General features: G+C 39.6%; 1 protein-coding gene across 1 annotated transcript in view; it reads right to left on the bottom strand.

The window, feature by feature from the left end:
• The window catches only part of LOC309858148 (uncharacterized protein), a 64,851-nt gene that overhangs the window by 5,359 nt on the left and 31,579 nt on the right, over positions 1 to 27,913 (bottom strand). The window contains exon 3 of the mRNA XM_082718951.1: positions 3,952 to 4,036. Coding sequence (XP_082575077.1) covers positions 3,952 to 4,036 — 85 coding nt within the window. The remainder of the gene's footprint in view (positions 1 to 3,951; positions 4,037 to 27,913) is intronic.

The following is a 27,913-nucleotide window of genomic DNA, read 5'->3' as shown; positions in this document are numbered from 1 at the left end:
GCTCTACCTCACAAGCTGACAGCCCTTTTTTGCTCATCACCCAATTCATTCCCTGCTTCTACAGCAGTGTTCTCCTCGATCGTCTCCCTAACTCATTGCTCTGAACTCGGAGTCGTCAGCATGGCTATGCACAGATCCTCCTTGATCCCGGACTGATTTCTCACCCATTCCTTCTGTTCTAGCTGCAGCCGTAACTGAAACTTGGGCTACTTCCCCAATACTGTATCTCCCACCCACTGTCTTCTCTATCAAGACCCTCACCTTCACTGACTGCTCTGGAAGGCTCGCAAACTTTACACCGACATTTTTGATACCTAGTAATACCTCCAGATCACAGAATGTTTACGGGCTTCCGTTTCCCATCCTTTAATAAACTCTAGCACTTTCTTTATGTTATGTTGTCTTTCCCCTCAATCCCCTAGCAATCTAGACATTTTTTGATAACTTAAGCTCCTGGTTCCTGTTTTTCCTTTTAGAATTCATTCCTCCAATATCATCAGTCAGACATGAGTACTTTTTTTTTTTTAAAGATTTTACTTATTTATTTGACAGAGATCACAAGCAGGCAGAGAGGCAGGCAGAGAGAGAGAGAGGAGGAAGCAGGCTCCCTGTGGAGGAGAGAGCCTGATGTGGGCTCCATCCCAGGACCCTGGGATCATGATCTGAGCAGAAGGCAGAGGCTTAACCCACTGAGCCACCCAGGTGCCCCCAGACATGAGTATTTTTAAGGAAACCTCAATATATTCTGCCTTAAATAGGGTTTGTGATTTGGAACAAGTTCCTTCACTTCTAGACCTCAGTTGAAGTTGGAATTTTTATTCTAATTTGGTTGAAAGGTAGGAAATAACAAGGATGAATGACCCAATTGGTAACTAAATACCAGATGACTTCTAGGGTTTGGAATCTGAAGCTTAGATGTTAAGCTAAGGAAACACTCCCTAGCGCTCAAGAATGACAAGCTGAGCTCCAGGAAAGGCAAAGGTTTTGAGTTGAATCTTAGAGAAGCATAGACCTTGGAGAATGAGATAAGAGCAAACAAGTATTCCTAACAGGGGGGAACAGCTTGATGAAAGGCAGGAAGAAAAGCATGAACAAGATTATCTTCACTGAGCAGTGGGCTGATCAGCTTAGAATGGGTTTGAGAAAGAGGGAAAACAGAGATCTGGTGAAAAGATAGTATTATTAGTCAGAATGCTTGGCTCCAAGTGATAGAATCTCAACCGACACTAAACACCAAATGGGAAATGCATGAGCTCACATAGCCAATTTGCTAAGGGCAAGAGAAAGGCTAGCCTTGAGTACAGCTGGAACTGATACCAACGTACTTCATTCTTTCAGATTGCACAAGGCCAAACCATGGCCAATGGGAGTGCCAAGGTTTAGCGTACCCAGCTCAGCTTCCAAGTAGGAAAGGTCTCTTCCCCTCATCTCAAATAGAAAAGTATCCAAAGGGACAAAGATGGGTTCATCTTGGATCACATATCTAGTCTGGTAGCTGAAGATAGGTACCATGATTGATGGCTCCCAAGGTAGCCCCATGGCTGGAATGGGGATGATAAGCAATTCACCAAAATAAAGGCATATATTTACTAGAATAAGGCAAGAAAGAGGACTGGGCCAGACCAAATTATAGTTCTCTACTACAGAGAAGTTGGAGCCTGTTTACCCCACATGTGGAATTTATCAAAGGTCCTGGGAAGCCACTGATTCTTCCTAATCAAGGGAGAGTTGCAATAAAAATAGATCCTGGGGAAGATTAATCTGTTGACAGAGTGAGGAATGGGTTAGTTGGAGAGACTGAAGTGCCTTAACAAGATTCCTTGTGCACATAAGGAACACAAGTCTCCGTGGCTACTGAAGACAGGAGAACAACCTGGGAAGATTGTTCAGTAACCTAAGCAGAGATAACGAGCTGGATTTGTGTGGAAGTGAAAGAGATAGTTTAAAGAAATACTGAACAGACTGTGATTAATTACCATATAGAGAACTAGAAAGAGGAGGAGGAGGAGAAGCCAATGAAATAATTACTTTTTGTTAAATCTTTACACCATGTCAGGCCCTGTACACACAAAACATGTCGTTGATTGTAGACACCAACCGCTGGACATATATCATGTTATCCCCATATTACAGATGAGAATGTTGAGCTCAAAAAGGTCACCCTGCTTACAAGTTGGGATTTAAGCCTCGTTCTAATTGTTCTGTCTGATTCCAAACTCACACTTGAATTGTTATAATATACTAAGTATTAGCTTAGGTAGCCAGGAAGGGGGTGGCAGAGCAGGTCAAGAGGTGGTATGGATTCCTGTCAGATGTGTTGAGTTTGGGAGAAAGGTAGAGCAAGCAACACGTAGCGTCCTAAAGGCGCTCAAGTCAAAGGCCTGGATAAGTGTATTTTGGTGGCATTTGCTTAGGCTAGAGTCTAATGTGATCAAAGGAGAAACTTTAAGGAGAAAACAACAGTGGCTCTTTGGTAATGAAAGCAAGAAAAGGAAGGTCAAAGGATGATGCTTAAAAAATGTTGAAAGCAGCATTACTAGGGTCTGGCCATTGATTTGGATGTGGGGAGCCAAGGAAAAGATTGATTATGGGCAGAGAAATTCATAACTATATGCTCACTTTTGAATTGCTTCTCTGCCTGATTATACTAGAACTATAAAATAAATAGCTCCAATTAATTACAAAATTTGGAAGCCCAGATGCAGAAGACACATTCAAAATCAAAGGGTTAGTGCCCTACTTCTGGAATGGAAATTAAAGCCCTCTGAGGCATCACAAGATACTGAATTTACATTGAGGGTCCATTGGACTAAAGTCCAAGGATGCCTTGATGCCTGCAAGCTCTTGTCTCACTGGTGAAGGGACAAAGAAAACTAGAACAAGCAAAAGGCAAAGTCTGGAGACAATCCCAGGCAGATGCCTCCTTTCCCGTTTCCATGGGGTCAGTATTTTGTACTGCAGGGGACCGTGTTAGAATAGAATGGCAGGAGTCAGGAGTAGCCTGGACGACTGGCATATTAAAGAGTGGGGAAAGGGGTGCCTGGGTGGCTCAGTGGTTAAGCCTCTGCCTTCGGCTCAGGTCATGGTCTCAGGGTCCTGGGATTGAGCCCTGCATGGGGCTCTCTGCTCAGCAGGGAGCCTGCTTCCCTTCCTCTCTCTCTCCTACCTGCCTCTCTGCCTACTTGTGATCTCTGTCTGTCAAATAAATAAATAAAATCCAAAAAAAAAAAAAAAAAAGAGTGGGGAAAAATACTTTCAGGAGTATTTTACAGGAAACAAACTGTCGACAGGCTGACTAGAATTTCTATTTTTCCTACATTTCTCTTAAATACTAGTTTTTCCAAGGCAGGAGCTATGCTTAAAATTTTAAAGCTGTTGTAGAATTAAAGAGCTTCAAGGAAACATCTAGCAGTTGTTCCCAAACTTGAGAGGGAATAAGAACCACCTGGGGAGCATGTTAAAAAAGCAGATATTGAATACAATAATTCCTTCTGCATTTATTAGCAGACATTGGTCTGAAATGAGGATCTTTCTTCTATATACAGTCTTTTTTATTGCTATTGCTTTTTAATTTCACTCTGATGGATTCTTATCTAATGTGCTATATTCCATTACTGTTATTATTCTGTTTTCTGCTGAGATATGCCAAATTTGGCTAGCACAAGCCTCGTCAAGCTGCCTCCTATGAACTTTTGATATTGTCCCATTGTCTTTAGGCATACATTTTTTTTTCCTTTTTGTTTTCTGGCATAACAAACTATCAACTTGTATTTTATCTGCCTAGCCCTGGGATCAGCCATTCCTTAAGGAGCTCTGGTTCCCTTCAGTATGAAATATAATTTAAAAACCAAGATCTGGAGACTAGAGGTGCCTATCTCTACTATGGTGGCAGGTAGATTGAGTTTGTACTTATCCTCAGTTCGAATCCAAGACCATAAGGTACTTCCTTACTTATTCTTATTCCATATTTTTGTCTTCTGATACATGAGAATCTGGTTTCCAGCACTGTCAATGTACTCATTCATCTTGCTGTGTCCTGCAATACAGAAAGAAATTTTCAGAGTTACTATCACTATTCCAATACCAACAACAAACCTACCTAGTAAGTTCAAAATCTCTTTGCAATTCATTTTGTGTTTAGAATATATTCCGCTAAAGTTATACAAAGTACCACATAGAGGCTTGATCCAATTTATCATGTAAATATCTAGATAGGGGAAAACAGGCAGAACCAGAAAGGGGGGTGGGGGCTGCATTGTACAAAATGAGTGGCCTGGATTTCTTAAAATGTCAAGTTATGGAAAACAAAAACATGAGGGAATTTTCTAAATGAAAGGAAGCTAAAGAGACATGAAAACAAAATAAAATGAAGGACCTTGGACTATATCATCAAAGAAAAAATATAGAGACTTTTTTTTTTTTGGTGGCAATCAAAGACATTTAAATATAGACTATTTGATAATATAATTGCATCAATGTTAATTAAATTCCTTGAATGTGATAAGGGCATTATGCCTTATCATTACAGAAAGTTTTCATTCTTAGAAGATATGCATTGATGTGTTTAGGTGTCAAGTGATGTCTGTAACTCACTTTCAAATGGGGAAAGAGAGGAATTACCAAGAAAATGTGGCAAACTATCAACTGACTTCCAAATACAGAGACAGAAAAAGGGAACAAGAGCAAAGGAAAGAGCTATGAAGCAAATATGGCAAAAACAACAATAAGTATCTAGTAAGAGGTAAGTGGGGGTTCATTGTATGATTCTTCCAACTTTTTTGTAGGTTTAATACTGTTTTGTTTTGCCTTTTTTTTTCCTTTCCAAAATAGAGTTGGGGATAACAATGCAGAAACCTAAGCCTCATCCAAAAGGATTCTGATATCTTATGTAGGGTCTGGAAATACACATTTTTTTCCAAAGGATTTCTCATGCAAATATGGTAGCATTCTTAGAAAGGCTGAGGAGATATATGTCATTTTACAGATGTGGAAATCTAAAGCCAAAGACTCCATAAGGTCACACACATCCTTGGAGGCAAAGCCAAAACCAAATCTCCCTTCTAGGATTCGGTGGTTCTAGAGCAGTCAAACTTGAATAAATAGCGGGTACTCAATAAATATTTAGTAATCACGGATAATCTTGAATGCTAGGTAAAGCAAAAGGAGCTGGTTTTCCCTGATTCTGACCCAGGCACTTTCACATACTTCCACTGTTGCAGTCTTCCCAAGAACCCAACAGATATAGATGGATAACCCATTTTTTAGGTATATAGAAATTCACTTTGAGGTCTCTTGCTATTTCTTCTGTCCCTTCCACTTTGCCTCCCTCCCTTATTCCTAAAACACACTGAAAATTTCAAACTATGCATTCGGACAGCAAGAATTGTGTAGGGATGCAAAGATTCACAGTCAAGGACAAGGGTTGGCAAACTATGGCGTCTGGTCCAGCTGCTTGTTTTTGTAAGTTAAGTTTCGCTGGAACACAGCCATGCCCGTCTGTGCACATACTGTCTCTGGCTGCTTTCACCCTCAGAGGCAGGCAGAGTTGAGTAATAGTGACAGAAAATGTAGAGCCCTCTGACCCTTGAGCCCTTTGACAGTAGAGATAGTCACAAATATAAAGATATGTCTAAGCTGGCCCTTTACAGAAAGGGAATGCCTCCTGCTCTAGTGCATTAAAATGCTGAGAAAAGTTCTGAAGCCACGTTAACAGCAAGGAAAGCTGGAACTCCGATGAAGGGACACTGGTCTGGGAAACAGTCCGGGAGAGCTGCCATTATCCTATATCTAGGAGACACAGAAGAGAATCAGAACCAGCATTTGAAAGCACTTACAAAAGGCAGTTGATGTTTTCTTATGTACTATTCACATCAACTCTGTAGAAACCCACGCAAGGTTCTATTGGTTTGGGGTGGAAGGATAGGAATTCAGACTAAAGTTCGACAAACTCCGCATCGTGTCCCCTTTCTGCTGGGTTACCGTGCCCTCTTCGCCACATTTTGGGCTTCTGTTGACTGAAGCTCTGATTTTATACCTGTGGTCCTCTGAGTGAAGGCCTTTAAATCTTTCTAAAGGGAAGCCCTCGAGAGGATCAAACTCTCTTCCAGAGAGTGTCTTTGGCATCCTTAATATTGCTGTATTTTCAACTCTGTCCCACAGGCTTTCCGAAAGGTTAAAAAACTGGTTGTTCCTTTTGGTGTCAACAACATCACTGCCCCAAGTGAAAGCAGCTTTGAATTACAATCAGAGCAAGGGTGTCCTCTTGTTTTTCCCAATAGAATCTACTTAGAGTGAGCTTAGATTCTATCACAAAAACTCCAGTGTAACCAATGAGATCTAAAATTCTTTCAAGGCCAAAGTTATTGCATTTTTTTTCTTTTTACTTTATTTGATTTTATTTATTTATTTTTTCACTGCTCCAGCACTCACTGTTTATGCACCGCACCCAGTGCTCCATGCAATACATGCCCTCCTTAATACCCACCACCAGGCATTGCAATTTTACGTTAGGGATGGAGAGGTTTGTGACAGTATAAATAATACATGCATTATTTTACACATATTATATATATTACATAACTATGTTACATTATTGTTTATTCTTGTTTATGTTCTTCTTCACCTGCAAAAGGAAGTATGGCCCCTTTCAATTGTTTTGAAATACTCCGCCTTCTAAATTTCTATACCATTTTCCAAATTTTGATAGAGACAGAAGTATAGAAGAGATATTTCTGTACTGCAAGAAAAACCATGCAAGTGCTGTGATAAATGGTCCCACTGTTGGGTAATAATCAGGGATAAGAGATGGACAAACCTAGAGGGCCCCCACTTCTTGGAAAGGGCACCACTACTCAGCAAAAGCTGGGGATTGCTGCCATCCAGGAAAGCAGAGGCTCCAGGTCTTCTGAGTTCCCAAGACAATCAAGAAATCTACTTTTAATTGTTTCTTAAAATTTGGCTCAACCAATTAGAATGGCTACTATTAAGAAGACAGGAGCTAACAAAGGCTGGTGAGGATATGGAGAAAAGGAACCCCCTGTGCCCTGTTGGTGGGAATGTAAGTTGGTACAGCCAGTATGGAATACAGCCTGGAGGCTCTTCAAAAAATTAACAATAGAATAACATAGGACCCAGCAATCCTGCCTCTGGGTGTGTATCTGGAGGAAAATAAGATCACTATCTTGAAAAGATAAACTGTGCTCCCATGTTCATTGTAGGATTATTTCCAATAGCCAAATGTAAACAACCTAAATGCCAGGGGATGAAAGGATAAAGAATATGGGGGTATAGGTAAATGCAGTAGAATATTATTCGGCCATAAAAAAGGAAGTCATGTCATTTGTGACAACACAGATGAAACCTGACAGCATTATGATAAGTAAAATATGCCAGACAGAGAGAGACATGTACCATATGATCTCTCCTATATGTGAGATCTAAAGAATGAACTCATAGGAACAGAGAGTACCCTGGTGTAGGGGGGCAGTGAGGAAAATGGGTGAAAGTGGTCAAAAAAAAAATGTAAAAGGGTACAGCCTGTGAAAGGGTACAAACTTCCAGTTACAAGATGACTGAGTTCTGGTGATGTACTGTACAGCATGGCGACTACAGTTACCAATCTGCTACCATGTACCTGAAAGTTGCTAAGGCAGTAGGTCTTAAAATTTCTCACCACAAAGTAAAAAAAGGTAACTATGTAAGTGATGGGTATGTTAAGTAACCTTAAAGTCACTTAATCATTTCACAGTATACATATATATTGTGTATATTGTGTATATACAACACAATGTTCTACATTGTGTACAACAATGTACACAATGTTGTATGTCAATTTTATCTCCATTAAGCTGGAAAAAATTTGGCTACAATTGTGTTGCATGTAATTTGGCCCCACAAATGAGAAAAAGACAAGCAAACCAAAGACATACACAGTCCAGGTTTGATCTTTAGATCATGCCTTTGTATCTCCCTATGAAAGGAACTGAAATGAGTGTTTGGACTCCTCTATCTGTCTCTGGGAAGTTTGCATAGGACAATTCTATCCTCAGTACTCTGATACAATCTCCCATTCTCACAGAATCAAATCTCTGCACTCCAAGGTCTACCAATCCCCACTCATACACTATATGTAAAGCTCCCAAGGTAGGTTTTTTAGCAGCGAGCAAGCTGCCTATTATTCTTAGTGTTGGTATTATTCTTATATTCCTTCTGCTTCATGTTCTGCTCCTTCGACCTATACCCTTGCCCAAACTATTGGCAGAAATAAGGTGGCAGATGTTTTTTCTACTCTGTGGTTCAATACCAGACCAGCTGATTTTATATTAGGTTCTTACAACAACAACAACAAAAGGCACTGAAGAGCTGTCTGATAGTAATCTTTCACCTCTTTTCAAACTCTCAGTTGTCAAGAAGCAAACACTTGAAAACACTTGCAGTCAAAGCAAATGAAGGGAAACCCAAACAACATGAACCATGGGGTATTAAAATGGGACTTGTGTAGAGGTGAAGTTTGGGTTTATTTGAACCTGTACAAGTTCCAGAATTCCGTGCACTTTCTATTCTTGGTAAATGTAGTTAACCCAGAGAACATTTCTGGACTTTAATCCCATTAAATGCCCCTAATATTTTAGAAATTAGCTTTAGCCATGTCAGAGGCTTAATGCAGGTGCAGGGGCAGAGTTTAAGGAAGGAGCAAGCTGATCCGGTCCTCAGCAGCCTTGGGAAGCACAGCCTGACCTCTCGTCATCCGGGGAGACACACATTTCAAGGCTACAGACTGTAACAATGCTCAGCGGTCTGGCAGTTTCCAGGAGAAACAGTCTCCCTCTTTCTTCCTTTCCTAGGTAATCGTAATAAATCTAATTTACTTAACCATTCTCAGGTCTTTCATTTTTATATTATATTACTGTTTGACAATGTTTTCATAAACATCATGGCAAAAGATCCTCAAAATGCCTGGAGAGGTGAACAGGCATTTTTTCTTTTTAATATTTTTACTTATTTATTTGACAGAGAGAGAGATCACAAGTAGGTAGAGAGGCAGGCAGAGAGGGAGGGGGGAGCAGACCCCCTGCTAAGCAGAGAGCCTTGATTCTGGAACACTGAGATCATGACCTGAGCAGAGGGGAGAGGCTTAACCCACTGAGCCACCCAGGTGCCCCATGGGTCACCTACTGTTAAGCATTGTTTCTGCCAAGGACAGAAAAGCTGAGCGCTGTTGTGAGACCTGACAAAGGTTACTACAACTCAGGTTTTCTCAATTAAGCTTGACCATTTTTCTTCAGTCTCTATACAATACTGTGATAACTCTGTGGAGGCCATCATCTCCCTTTTTAAATTTTTAATTTATTTTTTTGAGGCCATCAACTTTTAAACCTGAGTCATATACCCCTCTCACCTTTGACCTCAAAATTATCTAAATACTCCAATAATTTCAGAAACAATTATCGACGAATCCATAAATAGCCTGTGTTAGATGCTTTTATTGGATTAAAAAGCACAGGACTTGGGTTTCTGTTTCAAGGGATGGACAATCTGAATTTTTAAAAAGTCATTATGTGACATTAGAAATGGGAGTAGAGGTAACACTAAGAATAATAGGTCTGACAGCGTGAGTCAAGAACAGAGCTAAGTACTTTACATGTATTATCTGATTTAATCCTTGAAACAACTCTCCAAGGCAACTGTGATTATCCATCTGACAGTGAAGGAAACTATTAAGCAACTTGCCCAAGGTCATAGCTGGCTACTGCCAGAGCTGGAATTCAAGCACACGTCTGCCAGATGTCAAAGTCCTGGAAAGTTCCACTGTGTCATTCTGACTCTCTGAAGACACACAGGAACCCACTGTGGTGGGGATTAAACACATCAGTGCCCAGGAGAATGTGGAAGGTGGGCATCCTCAGAGAAGGGCAGGGCCAGAGAAGTGAGCGTTGAGTTCGAACTTAAAAGACAAGGTGGGCATGGGCGGGCGCAGACCCGGTGGTGGTGGTGCGGAGGGCACAGGTTGATTGGAGAAGCAGGAATCATGGCTGGGTGACTGGTTAAGCCGTGTGATGCAGTCCCTCTCAGAGCTCAGGTGGCTTACCTGGCGAGAGAGCTGTAGGTTAGCACAGTGTGTTCTTAGAGCCGCGTTTATCACTGCGCCTCTTTGTTCTGAAGGGGAATTTGCTGCTTTTGCCAAGTGCCCTCGCTTCCTGAGTTCAGGTACTCCCTGGAGTGGATCAAAAGCAAGATTTTGCAACATCCGTGGGAGAAGAGAGGCTCCCCTAAGTAAGAAAGGATGGATTGAACCATGCCTTTTCTCAGGGGATGGTGAAGGAGTTTAAGAGGCCTCTGAAGGCTGTTACATACATACACCTATTTCCCAACACAGGGCTCTGCACAAGTTCTTGAAAAAGGGCTTCAAAGTTTGTACCACAAATGTATTTTACTTGATAGGCATTATTTGAAAAGTTGGAACACAGTTTTCTGAACTCTACTTTCTCTAATATTTTTTCTGCTGTGAGGGAATGCCAAGAGCTCTGGGAAATGTATTGGCCAGGGTTAACTTCATGGGCTCTAAATGGCCCCAGGCTGGGGAATCCTTACTGCCTGGAGAACCCTGTTCCTCTCAGCATTCCCGTAGGGATTCAATTCTGGGAATTCTGGCATAGGATGATAGCAGGATGGGAGAACTTGTCCGTCTTTCTGAATAGTCCTCACTACAGAGTAATGGTTTCTCATGAGGCCACACTGTACTGTTGGGGACTTTGGAGCTGGGTGGAGACTCACACCAGGTTGGAGATGCCTAGGACTTATATAACCCGTTCCCTCTTCCTCATGGAGGAGTCATGACTTAGAAAAAGTAGAGCTACAGTTTTTCATTCTGTCGCCTAACTCTCCTGGATGAGTGTCCCAATCTACGCATGGGACCCCCTCCTCATTCACTTAGAACAAGAGCATTTGAAGCCAGTACACTCATGCCTGAAGGCCAACTGAGTGGCTGGTGTCAGAACTCAGAAGAAGACTGAATTACAGCAGGGGTCCCTTTGTGAGGTGGCTCAAGCACAGAAAGCCAGAGTCCTTGAAGAAATGGCAATAAAATACACTTTGGGGAGCTTCCCGGCACTATGATGCACGTACACTTTGACTCAACAGTTCTGTTTCTGGGAATTTTTCTGACATCTATCCTCACACCAGTGCACAAAGTTACCATGCAAGGACGTTCACGGCAGCACTTTTAAAGATTTTATTTATTTATTTGACAGAGATCATAAGTAGGCAGGGGGGCAGGCAGAGAGAAAGAAAGGGGGAAGCAGGCTCCCTGCCAAGCAGAGAGCCCGATGCGGGGCTCCATCCCAGGACCCTGAGATCATGACCTGAGCCAAAGTCAGAGGCTTTAAACTACTGAGCCACCCAGGTGCCCCTGGGCAGCATTTTTTACAATTGGACAAAACCGGAAACATTTGAGGTGTCCGTGAATTGGGAATGCTAGACAAATATTTGTAAAGAGGTCAAAATAATATCTAATCAAAAGGTACAGACTTCCAGCTATAAGATAAATAAGACCTGGGGATGTAACGTACACCACAGGGACATTACAGTTAATATTGCATTGGATATTTGAAAGTTGCTGAGAGAGTAGATCTTGAAAGTTCTCAACACATGAAGAAAAACTGCATCCGGGTGAGGTAAAAGATGTTAACTAAACTTAGTGTGGTGACCCTTTCACAATATATACAAATATCAAGTCATTATGCTATACACCTAAAACTAATAAAATGTATGTCAATGATATCATAACTTAATCATATTTAAAAACAACAAATAATAAAATAGGAGACACAGGATGAGCTTTTTTTTTTAATTTTTCAAATAAAACAACAAAAGGATCTGTGTATCTGTATACATCTCTCCTTCTCCCTACGCATGTCTCTGTGTGCTTAAAGATCACATGGGGAGACAGAACCTGAATTCACAATGTTCCTACACCGTCATTAAGATTGGGCATTATCAAATCTTTATCAACCTGACAGATGAGAAATAATTCTTTATTATCTTAATTTATATTGCAAGTGAGGCTGAGAAGCTTTTTAGAAATTTATCATATGTTTTATTTGTTTTCTTTTAAAAATAGGATATCTTGGGGTGCCTGGGTGGCTCAGTGGGTTAAAGCCTCTGCCTTTGGCTCAGGTCATAATCTCAGGGTCCTAGGATGGAGCCCTGCATTGGGCTCTCTGCACAGCGGGGAGCCTGCTTCCTCCTCTCTCTCTGCCTGCCTCTCTGCCTACTTGTGATCTCTGTCTGTCAAATAAATAAAAATAAAATCTTTAAAAAAATAAAAATAAAAAAAAACAAAAATAGGATATCTTTTGTTTATGTTCTTTTAGTATTTGAATCTTGCCTTTTCTTCAAGGACTCTGGCTTTCTGTGCCTGAGCCACCTCACACAGGGACACCTGTATAATTCAATTCCCTCTGATTTCTGACACCAGCCATTCAGTTGGCATCTGGGCCTCAGTGTCTTGGCTCCAAATGCCCTTATTCTAAGTAGATGGGAGAAGGGATGAGATGGGCAAATTTGGACACATTTTTAAATGAAGTTATAAATAAAATGAAAAGCAATAACTCTATACCAGGAAGACAAAGTGTCTTCAAAGTCCAAAAAGCATCAAACACCCTAGTGATAATAATAATAGAAACAAACGCAGACTTAGCACTCCTTCGTGCCAGACACTGTCTTCAGCACATCACATCCACTATCTCACTTCAGCAGTATGATAATCCTATGAAGTAGTTTCTACTCATGCCACCATTTTAGTGATGAGGAACTGAGGCATAAAGAGGTTAACTTACTCCAGGACAAGCAGGGGATAAGTGGTTGGGCAGGTATGGGCAAGAGAAGTCTTGAGTTTCTGCTCTTGGCCTCTCTCCTACCCTGTGTCTCTAGGTAAAATGGAAGACATCCAAATTCAAAGCTGAGCTGAGGGCTGATCTGAAACTGACAACTAGGAGCCAGGAAATTGCCATAACAGTGGTGGAGGTGCCCCCGATCACCTTTCCCAGCCACTTGGTTCATGTCGATATATGAGTTGGACTGCCTCAAAAAGCCAGAGAGACAATACTGCTACCCACAGGAGTTTGGCTAGCTTGATTATTGTATCAGTTAGAGTTAGAGTTACCCCTCACAAAAGCAGAGCTGTCAATAGCTGTGATGGAATGGGGTCGTCTCCTCTCTTCCCCCAAACTCCTCAGTTATCAGAAGAGTTACAGTTCCTACGAATGATAGGAATCCAATAAAGTGATTATTTAAATAAAATATATTTATTTTTCCCCCATATACAAAAATCCAGTGGTCATCCAGAACTGCTTTGGGGGCTGTAGGAAACTGGGGGCCAGGAATCCTTCTTTCAGCTCTTCACCCACCCTTCCTTATATGTGGCCTTCAAGCCCCTGCTCAAAGTGGCTATTGGAGCTTCAGCCATAGCATCCTTATTTCAAGGACAAAGGGATTAAAAAAAGAGACAGCAGTGGTTCATACCAGAGACCTATGTGTGCTTCATGAAAGCTGCTGAAGGTCAATTTCCTGTAAATACTGTTGTTCAGAATACAGCCATTTGCTCATAGCTGGCTATAAAGAAGCTATGAAAATTAATCTTTATTTCTTCACAGTCATGTATCTGGGTAACGATCTGGGGTTCCATTACTAAGGAAGAAAAGGACAATGGATATTAGGGAGGCAAGTAGCAGTTGTGCCAAAACGATCCATTCTTGAGTGTCTCGAAGAGTTCTCATCCAACAGTTTCAAAACACTAAAAGCCATTCTACTTATGACTGATCTGAGTAGCTGACCAAGGGACATTCTGAGGGTCCTGGGCACCTCAGAATGCAGGTAGGTAAGCAGATACTGAGCGGGCAAAACAACTCTAAGAAAGGATGGAAGTGTTCAGAAAGTAGGTTCTATCCCTTCCTAATTTTTAAGAATCAGACTTCAACTTTGACAATTTTACATCACTTGGACCTTTCCTACAAGAAGGCTTCCATATTGTGGTGTATGAGAGCCTTTAATTCCCCATCTTTGGAAAACAGAAGGGATGTTCTCAGGCTCACCCAACATCTCCTTGTAGTAAAAACTGACAGGTCATTTTTTTGAAGTTGCCACTCTGCTTATTATCTGCCTCCCCATCTGGACTTATAAAGAAATGAAGTTCTCGGGGTGCCTGGGCGGCTCAGTGGGTTAAAGCCTCTGCCTTCAGCTCAGGTCATGATCCCAGGGTCCTGGGATTGAGCCCCGCATTGGACTCTCCACTCAGCAGGGAGCCTGCTTCCCCCTACTTCCTGCCTGCCTCTCTGCCTACTTGTGATCTCTGTCCATCCAATAAATAAATAAAATTAAAAAAAAAAAAGAAATGAACTTCTCAACTCAGAGGAATGTACCAGAGAATAGTGAGGAAAAACCAAAATGGGCTGAAAGAATAAGAAGCAAAGTTCTGCCAAATACCTCAGAGCCAGAGCAGGGCAGACAGACTATAATGGTTTCCAACAGGCACCTGCACAAGCTTCCTTACTTTCAGCTAACTGACACTTTGTATGTGCCTCTCCCCACTATGATCCATGAGTTTTTTGAGTAAAGGGACCATGACTTATTGGTATATTCATAATGGCTATCACAGTAAACAGAACATAGCAGTGTTGGGAGTTTTGTGGGGCCCCACAGTTGGGTTGGTGGATGTTACTTCCTAACATTGAGTGCAAAGATAAGGCAGACCTACCTCCTACTCATTCACAGGGTCAGTGGGTGCAAGACACCCTCTTACCCCTCACAAAAGCAGAGCTGTCCCAATAGCTGTGATGGAATGGGGTTGTCTCCTCTCTTCCCCCAGACTCCTCAGTTAGAGAACTCACTTCTCACATGGAGAGGAGTAAGAGGGTGGGGAAGGAAGCCAGGAGCATGACTCTAGTGCAGCTTCCTATCTGTGTAGTATAAATAATGTTGCCCCTTCTCAAGTGGCTACTCTGATGTAAGAGCCAAATGGATGTCTCACATGTGATGGTGCTCTATGCTATCTCACTGTCTTCAATTGCTCTAGAACTCTGTCATCCTTGCCATGTGTAAACCAATGGTGCCAATTAGGCAGTCACATGCTACCCATCCCAAGCCTAGTTGGAGGCACTTGTTTTCAAAAAGAGAGGAAACATTTCTCATACTGAGGAAGATCAAAGGAGAAAAGGATGATAATGGATAAAGTTCATCTTTTAGTGGGTGAAGTGCAAAAAAAAAAAGAGCTCTGGGAACCTGAAGATAATAGAGTCCTAGAGGCTCCCCTATGCTTTGTTCCATCCTTGTACTTATTGGTCTTTAAGTCAAAGCTGACATTGCAAGGACTGTTGATCTAGAAGTAATGTGTAGGCTCTTCCTATATGGGGACTTGGCAATCTTGCCATCAAAGCTCCTTGTAAGAAGTGAAATGAAAATAGGTCCACAGGGACACCTGGGTGGCTCAGTTGGTTAAGTGGCTACCTTCAGCTCAGGTCATGATCCCAGCGTCCTGGGATCAAGTCCCACATCGGGATCCTTGCTCATCGGGGAGCCTGCTTCTCCCTCTTCCTTTCCCTGCTGCTTCCCCTGCTTATGCTTTCTTTCTCTCTCTGACAAATAAATGAAATCTTTCAAAAAAAAATCTTACTGAATACTCTTCATGCATTCTTTCATTAATTCGCTTATATAATCCATGCTTATTGAACCAAGTACTACACCAGTTACTAGAGACATATGAAAAAACAAAGAAGCCATTGTCTAAAACTGTGGTTTCACAATGTCAGGTAGGAGCCAGAGCGCCTTGGTAAAAGCAATTTGAAGTCAGTAACTCTCTGTCTCTTATATAAATCCTGTAGGTATTTTAAAAAGATCATATCCCAGAGGAAGAGATGAGAGGGTGAAGGCTTTTGAAGTCAAGGAAATGGAGATTCTCCTGAAGGGGGAAAGGGGGAGGGGTTTTTGTGTCCCCAGACCAATAGGGATCTGTATACTGTATACTGCTCTGTGACTGCCCCTGAAAAGGAGACACGAATTTAGAAGTTAAAACTATGATGAATGCCTAAGGAGGGTGGGACCTATATTGGGAAAGTTTTCAGCTTTATGAGTTTTCAGACCCCATTAGGGACACAGAAGTCAACAGCCATCAGAGGCCGGGGAGCTACTATGGGCTTGGTTGGACTCTGAGATATCAGTGGTCCTCATATAGAGTGGAGATTAAAATACCTCTTCTCTCTCTCTCTCTCTCCCTCCACTTCTCCCTCTGTCTCTGTCTCTCCCTCTACGTGTGTGTGTATTTTAGATATTACTTATATATCCCATATTCTGGTGCAAACCTGGGACAGAGAGGGGACCCCAATAATGCCTGAGATGAGATATTCTGCCAGCCTGGTAGGATGAGGAGGGGAATCAGAATTAAGTTGAATTAAAGAAAACAAGAGAAGTTCTATTTCTTATAGGTCTCAATTTATGCATTCTGTATCACGTAAATGTTATCTCTCAGCATCCCACTCTCCTGACAAGTAATCTGAAGAAAAGGTAACTTGTTAGATTCTCAGTAACTTCCCAAAGCTCTTAACCACCAAGGATTTCTGGGGAGAAAATTTTCTCTCTCCTTGTAGGGAGTATGACAATGTCATCTGTGGTATCAAGTGAATTATGGGAGAAGACGCTCTTTTCTTAGATGCTTAGGAATGATTCATACTGCCTAAGGCAAAGAGCTAAAAGCAATAATGTCTCCTTATTCCAACACCTTATGTTTCTGTGAGTATAATTTAGAATTATCTGGGAAGGCTAAGAGGCCAAAACTGGGATATGATTCCCCCTGCCCAAGGCCAGAAGAGGAAAACAGAACCAACATCTATAGCATCAAACATTAAAGCTAGCAAAACCAAATATTGACTTCTGTCCGAAGGGCAGAAGAGGATCCAAAACAAGACACGAGATTAAACGTCAGAAACAAAGCACAAACTGGACTGAAATGGAAAAAAGTCTGGAAGTAAGTCACAGAGGGACCAGGAAAACTGTTTTCTAGGGAAGCTCTCAGTATTTGGTAGATGGGGGCTGTTTCCAGTTTTTCCATTGATCATACTAACTTCTTATTTATTTATTTTACAGCACAAAAGCAATAACTAGTAACAAAGGTTTTGGAAAAATGGATGAGCAAAAAAGAAAATTATTTCATTTGACTTCCTCCAATCCCAAAAACTGAGAAGAAGCCATTATTGTATTTTATCTGGTGGGTTACCACTGTCTAGTTCTAAGAACGCCAGCGTTTAGAGAGAAATAGTTTGACAACTATCCTTTACTGTATTATAGAGTTCCTATAGAGTTCCAGGTGGTCTGTTTCCTTTCTGCTTCCTTCTGAGGGGTATGAATAAAAGGGTATAGAAATAAGAAGCACATAGTCTAGAGGACTGTCCAATAAAAAGACATAAAAAATATAATGCAAGTCACAAATGTGAGCCCCATGAAAAGAAACAGATAAAATTAATTTGAATATATTCTATATCTATATATTTATTTAACTCAACGCATCAAAAAATATTATTCTAGGGGTGCCTGGGTGGCTCAGTGGGTTGAGCCTCTGCCTTTGGCTCAGGTTGTGATCTCAGAATCCTGGGATAGAGTCCCCCATTGGGCTTTCTGCTCAGCAGGGAGCCTAATTCTCCCTCTCTCTCTCTCTGCTTGCCTCTCTGCCTACTTGTGATCTCTCTCTGTGTGTCAGGTGAATAAATAAAATCTTTAAAAAAATATTATTCTAATCTATTCAACATACAAATTACTGACACAATAGTCTATATATTTTTGGTAGCAAATTTGTGAATTCTAGTGAATATCTTATACTATCTCTCAATTCTGACTAGCCACATTTTAAGTACTCGATAACCACATGTGGCCAGTGGCTACCATAAGGACAGAGCAAGGCTAGAGGAGCTCACTTTATACTTGTAACTTTACAAGGTCATGAACTCCTTGAAGACATGGACTAAGTCTGCCCTGATTGGCATCATGTCCTCAGTGCCTTCCACAGTGCCTGGCATGTTAGAAGTGTCAATATTTGCTGAGTGAATAAATGGAATTTTTACATTTTTCTTCTCTCTAGTTTCAGTAAAGTCACTACATAATCACTTGTTGCTTTTGGAATTGCTACCTCTCTTGCTTTATTTCATACCTCAACTACTCCTGATCACTTCCAGAAGCCAAATAATTTCTACAAACTGCTGGATTCTCTACTGCGGACCATGAGAGGGGTTGTGATAATAGAATCTAATGTGACATTATCCCCTTTTTGCTTTACTTTAAATATTTCCTTTAGACATTTCTTATGTCAAACACAGAATTGATACTATTTCTAGTGTGTGAATTTTTCTGAACTATTTTGAGCACTGTTAGTTCATCAAATCTTTATTTTGATTTGAGAATATCTGCTATGTTTCTATGTGTCATGTTATATTTTAGGGCCAGTAATTTCCCAAAGGAATTTACCTCCAATTTTATAATATAAGTCATTGCAAAATTAGGAATTGAAAATAATAATCAATAATAATTGCATACCCAGTTTCTATTCGATTCCAATGAAAGATTCTTTCAAGCCCCCTGAGTCAGATACACCCCTCAATTAGTCACTCTTCTAGAATTCATCCCCTCCCCTTGATTGCAGGAAGAACTAATGGGTTCCATGCAACCAAGAACATGGGAGTGGTGATGGGTTATCACTCCCTTGATTAGACTACATTATGCAAGACTTTGTTTCAACAGGCTGGAGAGAGACACTCTCTTACTGACCTTGAAAAAAAGCACACTACCATATTATACACCACTGAAGGAGAAAGCTGCATACTGTGGGCAGTCTCTAGGATGTGAGGGTGACTTCTAGCTATGCCAGCAAAGAGAAGGCTCTCTTACAACCACAGGGAAATGATTTCTTCCAACACTCTGAAAGAGCTTGGAAGTGAATTTTTCCTCACATAAGCCCCAGGTGAGAATATAGCTAATAGACATCTTGACTGTATCCTTGTAGACCTTGAGCAGAAGACCCCGCTAAGCCATGCCTAGACTCCTGACCCAGGCAAACTGTGAGATAATAAATGGGTGTTGTTTTAGCCACTAAATTTGTAGTAATTTATTGCCAGTATATCCTCCTTAACATAATCTGATCCTTGGGCACTTTCTTAAAAATGGCTGAAATACTAAAATATAAATATACGTAAGTGTGTGTCTTTGGAACCTTAATTCCTACTGTTTTCCTGGGTTTATTTAATGTGCCAATCATACTGAAATTAATAATTCTCCAAATCAACCATCGTATTTCAAAATTCTGCTGGGATGCCTCTTGTCCCCCTTGCCTACCTACAAAATTCCTCCTTAGCTTTCAGTCTTAGTACAAATGCCTCCTGTGGAAGACCTCTCTGAGCTTCCCAAGTAGCAGTGATCACCCCTTTCTGCCATGAAGGCACTTTGGAGCATGTTTTGTCATTCTATTTATTACATTATTTATCACGGGCAGAAGTGGATATCTGCTTTCTCTCTTGGCTTGGAATTATTGACTGCAGAAGCTATGTATATTCACCCCCTATGTACCCAACACCCAACACGAAACACATCCAAATCTTCAATTACAGACATATTTGCAGCTCCCCAAAATGTCTCTAATTAACTTCTTTGATGGTTGAGAATTTCTTTGCCCAGCTATTTAAAACTCCTTATTTAGCCAGTGTAGCTTCTGTAGGATGGAAACTCATAAGCCAGTCTGATCAATTTTTGAAATTAAGAAAAAAGATTTCTGTTTAAGAGCTAGATTCTCAACATTATATATCATCAGATTTTCAAAAATTTCAGTTGGATTTACTTTATATATGAACCAGATAGATTATCTCGAGATGGAATCTGGTTGTTGGCAGTGATTTAGGTGTTCCCTTAACTCTTCTGAACATGGGGTGCCATTTTAGTAAATGAGTACATCATTCCATTCCAGGGCACCTGGGTCCAAGAAAGAGTTAACTTACGATCCCCAAATGCCTACTTGACAACTGGTGAATTGCTCATATACCAGGCTGTTTTTTTTTTATTATGGAACAAAGGCTTCAAAACTAATTTTTTTAAATGAGACATTTGGATTAAATTTATTTCTAGAATATTCTCTTAGAACAACTCTTTTTTCAAACAAGTGTCATGAAAAAGTTTATTTTTAGATTTAAGGTTTACAAGAGCTGCAGTGTACTTGGCTCTGTATGCTAGATTTTTATAGCCCTCTCACTTTTCTCAGATGAGAGGGCTATTAATGTTGCCTTCCAAATAGTTTTGTTTCTGTAGAGAAGGTTTAAAAAAATCATTTTAGCCCTTGGGAAAAAATTAAGTCAGTTCAAATGCCATATCAAACATTTGATAGCCAATGAAACACAGTGTGGCTAAAAATATAATTTTGAAAAAAAATGCTAAAGAATATTTGGATAACATTATATAGAGCATAACATTCTCTCTTTGCATGTTAGAAAAGAATTTGAGAGAAAGCTTCTTCATGTTACTATTTAGTAATTCGTTACTGTTATTTTTATTTAAATGCTGAAAATACTATTTAATAGTTCTAGCTCCTCTATTGAAATAGAATAGAAATAGCATTAAACAATATTCATAAAACAGGTGTTGAGAATGGACTACTTCAATAAGGTATAGTCTTCTTACAAATATGGAAATAAATATATATATATATATATATATATATATATATATATATATAAACAATGATATGGAAACAATGAGAATAATGGTTTTCTCTTGCGGCTCTCATACAAGCAACATTCTATTTTCAGGAGGTGTACAGCATTGCCAAAATGTTCATTTTCATTGCAGTGAATTTTCATTGCTCTGGTAACAGTATAATCATACATATTTTGCCTATGAAGTCTTCACTTATGAATTCATAAGTAGGATACCTAGGTATGTTGTGTTCAGTCATTAATGCAAAGGTGAAATTGTTCTTTCATGGCAGGTGGGCCAATTAGCATCTTTAAAAGGAGTCATCATTATGATAACAAAAATCTTGGGTTTGCTCATGAATAATGGTTTCATCTCAAAAAGCACTTTGAAAACATTGACTAATTAATATGACTCAGAAGACTCCAACAAAAACATGTTCTCTATCCTTAAACTTTTAGCACTTTGGGAAACAAAGAATGATCAATAGGAAAATTACATTTCTCTTTTGCCAGTTGTAATTCTGGCTGTATTAGAGCTTTTTTTTTTTTTTTTTTTTTTTTACAACTGCTTGTGTCAGAATGAGGACAACCTACATTTTACTATGGGAAACATATTTTAAAATAACAGTTGTACCTTTATATCAGGAAGCATGGTAGAATTGATAACCTGAAACTCTTCTAATAAAAACACCTCAAAATACCAGTTTAGATACAGACAACATTCTTTTGAAGGTATAAATGGCTTAGATTAAAGTAAGAGAAGACACAGGATACCAAGAGAACTATTAGAAAGTGGGTTGATAACTTTGGACTGTGGACATCCTAAGTGAGAGGTTGTCAGTTTTAGTAACCTAGGGTATTAGGTGTGTACACTAGGACAAAAGAAAGTGAGCCCTCATGAGACAAAGGATTGTAAGTGAGGCTGCTGTATTAGGCCTAACTCTTCGAGGGCTATCATTCTAGAGAAAGGGTAGACTAGACAAAAATGACCCATTGGCACAATGAGATAACAAGGAACCTTGTTGGTCATCTTGGAATTTGAGTGGGAACAGTTTCTTTGGATAAATTTAACCATGGACATTTTCTCACTTGGATAAGAGATTGTACTTGTTACTGTCTGCATGGCTTGAAAATTCCATGCTGAAAAATTAACATAAAAATGATTCTGACATTTTTCAGAAAGTCAAATTTTTCTTCTGAAGAATGTACTCTCAACTATGACACAGGATTTTTACAGAGAAATCCTTCTTGAAGAAAAATAGACAATGAAAAATTATAAAGCAATTGAGGAAAAAATTCACCATGAGAATTAGCAGACACAACAAATAGCGGGAAATTTAAGTGATAGAATTGATGTATAGAAACTGCAACATATGTGCATTTAAAATGATCACAGAACTATGAAAGGACTTTAATAAAAGATAAAAGAATAAGAAACTATGAAAAAAGAACAGGAAAAATTGAAAATGAATCAAATAGAAGTTCTGGAAATGTAAACTACAGTTATGTATTTAGGAACTCAATGGGTGGATTAAATTCCAGATTAGATACATTGGAAGAGAGAATTAGGGAAAGTAGAAAGTATATCTAAGGAAATTACCAACATGGAGGAGTAAATAGGTACTAGGAAAGAGAAGTTAAAGAGATGCAAGTTAGAATGAAGAGACCTAACATATGTTTAATAAGAGTACAGTAGAAAAAGGTAGGGATAATTAGGAAGAAGTAATGTTTAAAGAGAAAATGGGTGAAAATATTCTAGATTAGATTAATTGATTCTTGTTTCTGGAAGTTCAAGAACCTGATAGGGTGGAAAGGTGTTAGAGACATCTCTGTTAAACTACAGAACACCATAGACAAAGAGATTCTCTTAGAAGTAGCTAGAGTGAAAATGACCAAGTACCCTCTAAACACTCCAGAGTGCAGAGACAAACCACTGCATGCTCCAGGGGGTGGCCAGGCATGCAGATTTGCAGGGCAGACGGTGATGCTGGTGTAGGCAAGAGGTCTGAAGCATTCTTGTAGAGAGGGCCGTTAATATTGAGAAGATTTCAAGAGAAGAGCCTTCCAGAGCAGGAGAAAGCAGAGGGCTTCAGGAAGCCAGAATGAGTGGAGCCTGGTGCAGAGGCCACAGTGTCATAAGGGACACACCTCTGGGTGGGGGAGGTTATACAGAGGGAGCTGGGATGCCAGTGTAGGCAGAATTCAGGGTCCCTATTGAGAGGACCATGAAAAGTCATCACAGACCAGGTTGCAGCTACAAGATTGCCAAGGGTCCACATATTCTGGGTAAAGAATTATGAGGACACCACTAAATGTCCTCATAGTCATGTCACTGATTGATGGTGCATCAGAAACAGTAGAAATCATTCCTACTGTAATATCCCTCCTTGCCTTCTACAGAAAAGGTTAAAATCACATTCAACTCTAAAGAAATGCTTAAAGAAGTTTCTTCCATTATCACAAAGCTAATATTGAGGGGGGAAGTTGGATCTGATAAGCAATAAATTGATAGCTGACAATAAACTTCAGATAAAAGGAAGTAGCATAGAAGGACAGAAGGAAGGAGTGTAATACAAGAAGTAGATGAGCCAAAAACCCAACAGATAATACTGTAGTCAAATCTAAATGGCAGTGGCTATATACAAAACAATAAAGATAATGATTCACTTGGAGGGTATATAGCAAGAAAGAAGTAAAATCTTGGAAAATAAACATATAAAAAGAAAAGGCATGGCAAAGTGAAAATTTTCAAAGTCTCTTTGGTGTGACGCAGGGAGGGAAAAGATTAACTTCCCTAAGAATCATTTTTTCTTCCTTTCATACTCCAAGTCTAATCTGTTAGCAAGTCTTGCTAGCTATGTCTTCAAGCCATACTCAAAATACTTCATCTTACGACCTCCACTGTTACCTTCCTGACCATGGCAACAGTAAGTTTTTGCATGTACATTTCAATTACCTTCCAGCTATTGTCCCTGGTTCTGTTCTTTGCTCTCTCTATACCCGCCCTCCTTATCTCCAAAAAATAAGAAAGGCATCCAAGTGACCAGGTTATGATAATATTAATATTTATCACTCTGCATCTCTCCAATAATTTTCCATCTCAAAAATAAAACAAAATACTTCCTATCTCACTTTCTATCTCACTTAGCATAAAAGCCAAAGACCTGAAAATAATTCAAAGTCATCACATAATCTCCCTCCCACGTCCAACCCAGTGCGCCTTTCCTGCTGAACTCATCATCCCTTATTTTCTCCCTTACGTATTCCACTGTAGCTTCACTGGCTCCCGAGTGCTCATTGATCATACCAAGAATCTCCCATTTTAGGACCTCTGTACTTGCTAATTTTTCTTACTTCAGATATTTGCATAGCTCACATCCTCACTTTCCTAAGTCTTTATTCAAGTGTGCTTCTTTCAGTAAGCCCTTTCTTGTCAATCCTACTTAATATCCAGCCTCCTTCCTTATCCCACCCATTCTTATCCTTGTTCTTTATTTTTTTCCCATGATTCTTATCAATATCTAAATTCTATATACTTCATTCTTACCCTCCCTTCCCCCTAAAATATCAAGATGTTAAATATCTTACTTCCCCCCATTGGAAATGAAACTTCATGATGTCAGGAACTTTGATTTTTTATTGATGTTTTCACTATATCTTAAGATTCTAATGTAGTGCGTGGCATTACCCAAGATAGCAGTAAAATTAAATAAACATTTGTTGAGTAAATGAATCCATGAATGAATAAATCAAGGCAAAATAAAAGTGGGGAGAAATACGGAATAATTAAAAACACACAGCTAATAAGGTTAACCTAATGGACTTATATCAAACTCTGTATTTAGCAATTAGCAAATACACATTTTTTTGCAAAAATATATTGATTTATCTGCCAAAACCAGCCATGTATTTACCTCCAAAGCACATCTAGGTGAAAAACCAGAGTTTCACTAGTAATATACTAATTCCTTCCTGTAACCACAGTATAATTAGAAAGCAAAAACAAAACTAAAAAATTACTAGGAGTGCTTGGGGGGCTCAGTACGTTAAGCATCTGCCTTCCACTCAGATTATGAAACTAGAGTCCTGAGATTGAGTCTGAGCTGGGCTCTGGGCTCAGCCTGGAGCCTGATTCGCCTTCTCCCTCTGTCCCTCCCCCAACTCATGCTCCTGTGCTTGCTCTTTCTTTCTTACTCTTTCTCAAATAAGTAAATAAAATATTTTTTAAAAATTTAAAAAATTACCAGATGTGATTGGAAAGCAAAACAAATTAAAAAAAAATTTCCACATTACCACTGATTAAAAAGCAGTCATATGTATGGATTTCAGAAAATATTTAAAATGAATTAATAAACTTCTTACATATCAAGAATCTAAAATAGTACTACAAGGAAATATTAGGGGGAAAAAATTCCAGCAATTTAAACACAAACAAGTAGAGGGAAAGAAATAATAAATTTAAAAGAAGAAATAAATGAAGTAGAAAAGAAAACAAAACAAAAAATAGAGAGGATCAATAAGCCCCAAATGGACTCAGTGTAAAGAATAATAACAAAGACAAACCTAGGAACCAACTGATTAAAAGAGAGAGAGAGAGAGCGAGAGACAGAGAGAGAGAGAGAGAGAGAGAATACACAAATACATAAATATGCATAACTGGGATCAAGGGAATTGGGAATAAGTATACATGACAGAGTTTTTAAAAAGAAATTATAATGAAAATTTTTATGCCAATACTTTCTTAAAAATTAGAGGAAGGGGACAATTTCTATAATGACAGTGAAATTATTTTCCCATGTTAGTGATTTCATTAACATTTTTTTTTAAAGATTTTATTTATTTATTTGACAGAGAGAGAGATATCACAAGCAGGCAGAGAAGAAGGCAGAGAGAGGGAAGCAGGCTCCCTGCTGAGCAGAGAGTCTGATGCGGGGCTCAATCCCAGGACCCTGAGATCATAACCTGAGCCGAAGGCAGAGGCTTAATCCACTGAGCCACCCAGGTGCCCCCCATTAACATTTTTAAAATAAAATAAAATATAGTAAAATCATTAAAATATCACTATATATTAAACTATAGAAGGCAAACATTTTGTTTTCTCCTTCCAGTCATCTTTGGCAAAATGCTAAAATGATATATTCTTCAATTTACAGAGGTTTAGAATTCTAAAGTGCGTTAATCAAAATCCATTAAGTTGCAATTTCATATCTAACTTCTCTAGATAAAAGGATTTATTGGCTCATAAAACCACAACTTCACAAGTGTTTCTAGCTTCAGGAGGGCTGATCCAGTGGTTAAAATAAAGCCATCAGTAAATTGCCTTGTTCTTTCTGTGTTTTGACCCTGCTTTCTTCAGTTTTGGAGTCATTCGTATGAAACTACTCTAATGTGGTGGTTAACAAAGTCACCAGAATTTCTAGGCTTACATCATCCTCATAGCTAGGGATCCAGAGAACAAAGAACTCCTCTTTCCTGAGAGTTTCTGCAAAAGTCCTGAGGGTTAACACTAATTGACCTGCTGACATCATATGCCCATCCCTCAATCCATCCCTTTGACCACAGAAAGGAGTTGTTCGGCAGGCATTCTCTCTATTGGATCAGAGGGAAGGAATCCTCCTTTCTACACCGTATGGGCCCCAAGTAGGGAGAAGGCACGATTCTCCAAAAGAAAGAGATTAAAAAGCAGACACACACACAAAGATACCAACTGTCTCTTATAGATAGATGCCATGCCAGTAAAAATGATGCAGAGGTTACCAGATAATTATTTTTACCTTCTCTGTCCAAAGACCAGCAATGTCTAGAATGTAAAGGGCCAGAGAACAACTCTTCCTTCCTCTCCTTTTCTTGTCCAATAGCAGCAATGAAGCTGGAATTTGAATCTCATCTGAGTTTACCTTTCTGCATAGACAGTCATGTTTTGTGGTTATCCCCCCCCCATATTTCCAGGTGTCTGGAGCATGGTGCCTCTCCAACATCACCAACTAATATGAGTTGGGCTATTAACTAGCTGGACTCCTGGAACTCCCCTTCTCTTTAGGATCTTACAGAAAAGAAAGTACTAAACTTGGGATCCAGGAAGGAGGTCTCTTTCCCCTTGGCCCTGTACTCAGTATTCGGAGAAAAAGGAGAGAACATAGGGGTAAAAAGAATGGGAGAAATTGGAGGGAGACAGAGGAAGAACTCTGCTATCGCTCATGGGGGTCGTGAGCTGATTTCATTGGGTCATATAGCATTAGAAGAAATTGGAGAGGGCAGTGAGATCAAATATCATACACTGAGATTATGTCAGTTAGGTATTGATAAACTAAATTACTGTGCAAATATGAGTAATTCAACTATATGTTATCTGAAGTTCTTATCTCTCTTTTTTTAGTTCTTTTTTTCTTACAGTTATAACTGAGCAAAGTGTGTTTCACAGAAATTCTGTGACATAGACTGTGAGAAAATGTTTCCACAATCATATCAGTTTGGTAACTCTGACATATTCTGTACTCAATTTGTCTTACAATTCTCATTTACATATTAAAGTTTATAAATATAGAAAACTTCAACTGTTATTTAGCCCAGTTATTGACTCTAAGACTTCCCACCCTCTTCCCCTCCTCCCCTTTCTTTGTGGTAAAGCCTGCTCAGTATCATGCCTTTACACATACTCTGGGAAAGGCTAATTTTTCTCCCTCCAAGGAGGAACTAAATGTGGAAATCCATTAATGGACTTACAAGTAGAATTTTGTAGTTTCCCATGCTAATGTTTCTCATTTCTCTTCTCTTCTTTCTGTCTCCATCTCCTTGCTATTGATATTAATCAAAAAAATGCTGATTGCCTCCCAACAGGCTCATTCAGACTATACAATAAAGTCATTGATAAGTATCTTCCCTGCAGGAATGAAAGACAGAGGGGTCAGAAGCTTGCCCAAGGTCATGTGATAAAGAACAATGGTAATGACTACATTACTGCTAAACACAAAACATAGCTACATCATGAGGGTGTTTAAAGAATGGGGAGGGGGGGGTTTGCTGGAGATGAGAGTGAAACCTCCATTTCATTCCTTAAGTCTCCAATGAGTCGTTCTCCAACATGGAAGTCTGCTCAGTTTATTACTTCAAACTTTGTAGTCTTGAATCACTGTTCTCAAGGATACTTGGAGACAAAAGAATACTTCTGTAATCACAACATAGTTGTGGTGAAATTATGT

This window comes from Mustela nivalis (genome assembly GCF_964662115.1).
Source record: "Mustela nivalis genome assembly, chromosome: 2".
NCBI lineage: Eukaryota > Metazoa > Chordata > Mammalia > Carnivora > Mustelidae > Mustela > Mustela nivalis.
The sequence above is the reverse complement of the archived record's forward strand: the minus strand, read 5'-3'. Positions and strand labels throughout refer to the sequence as shown.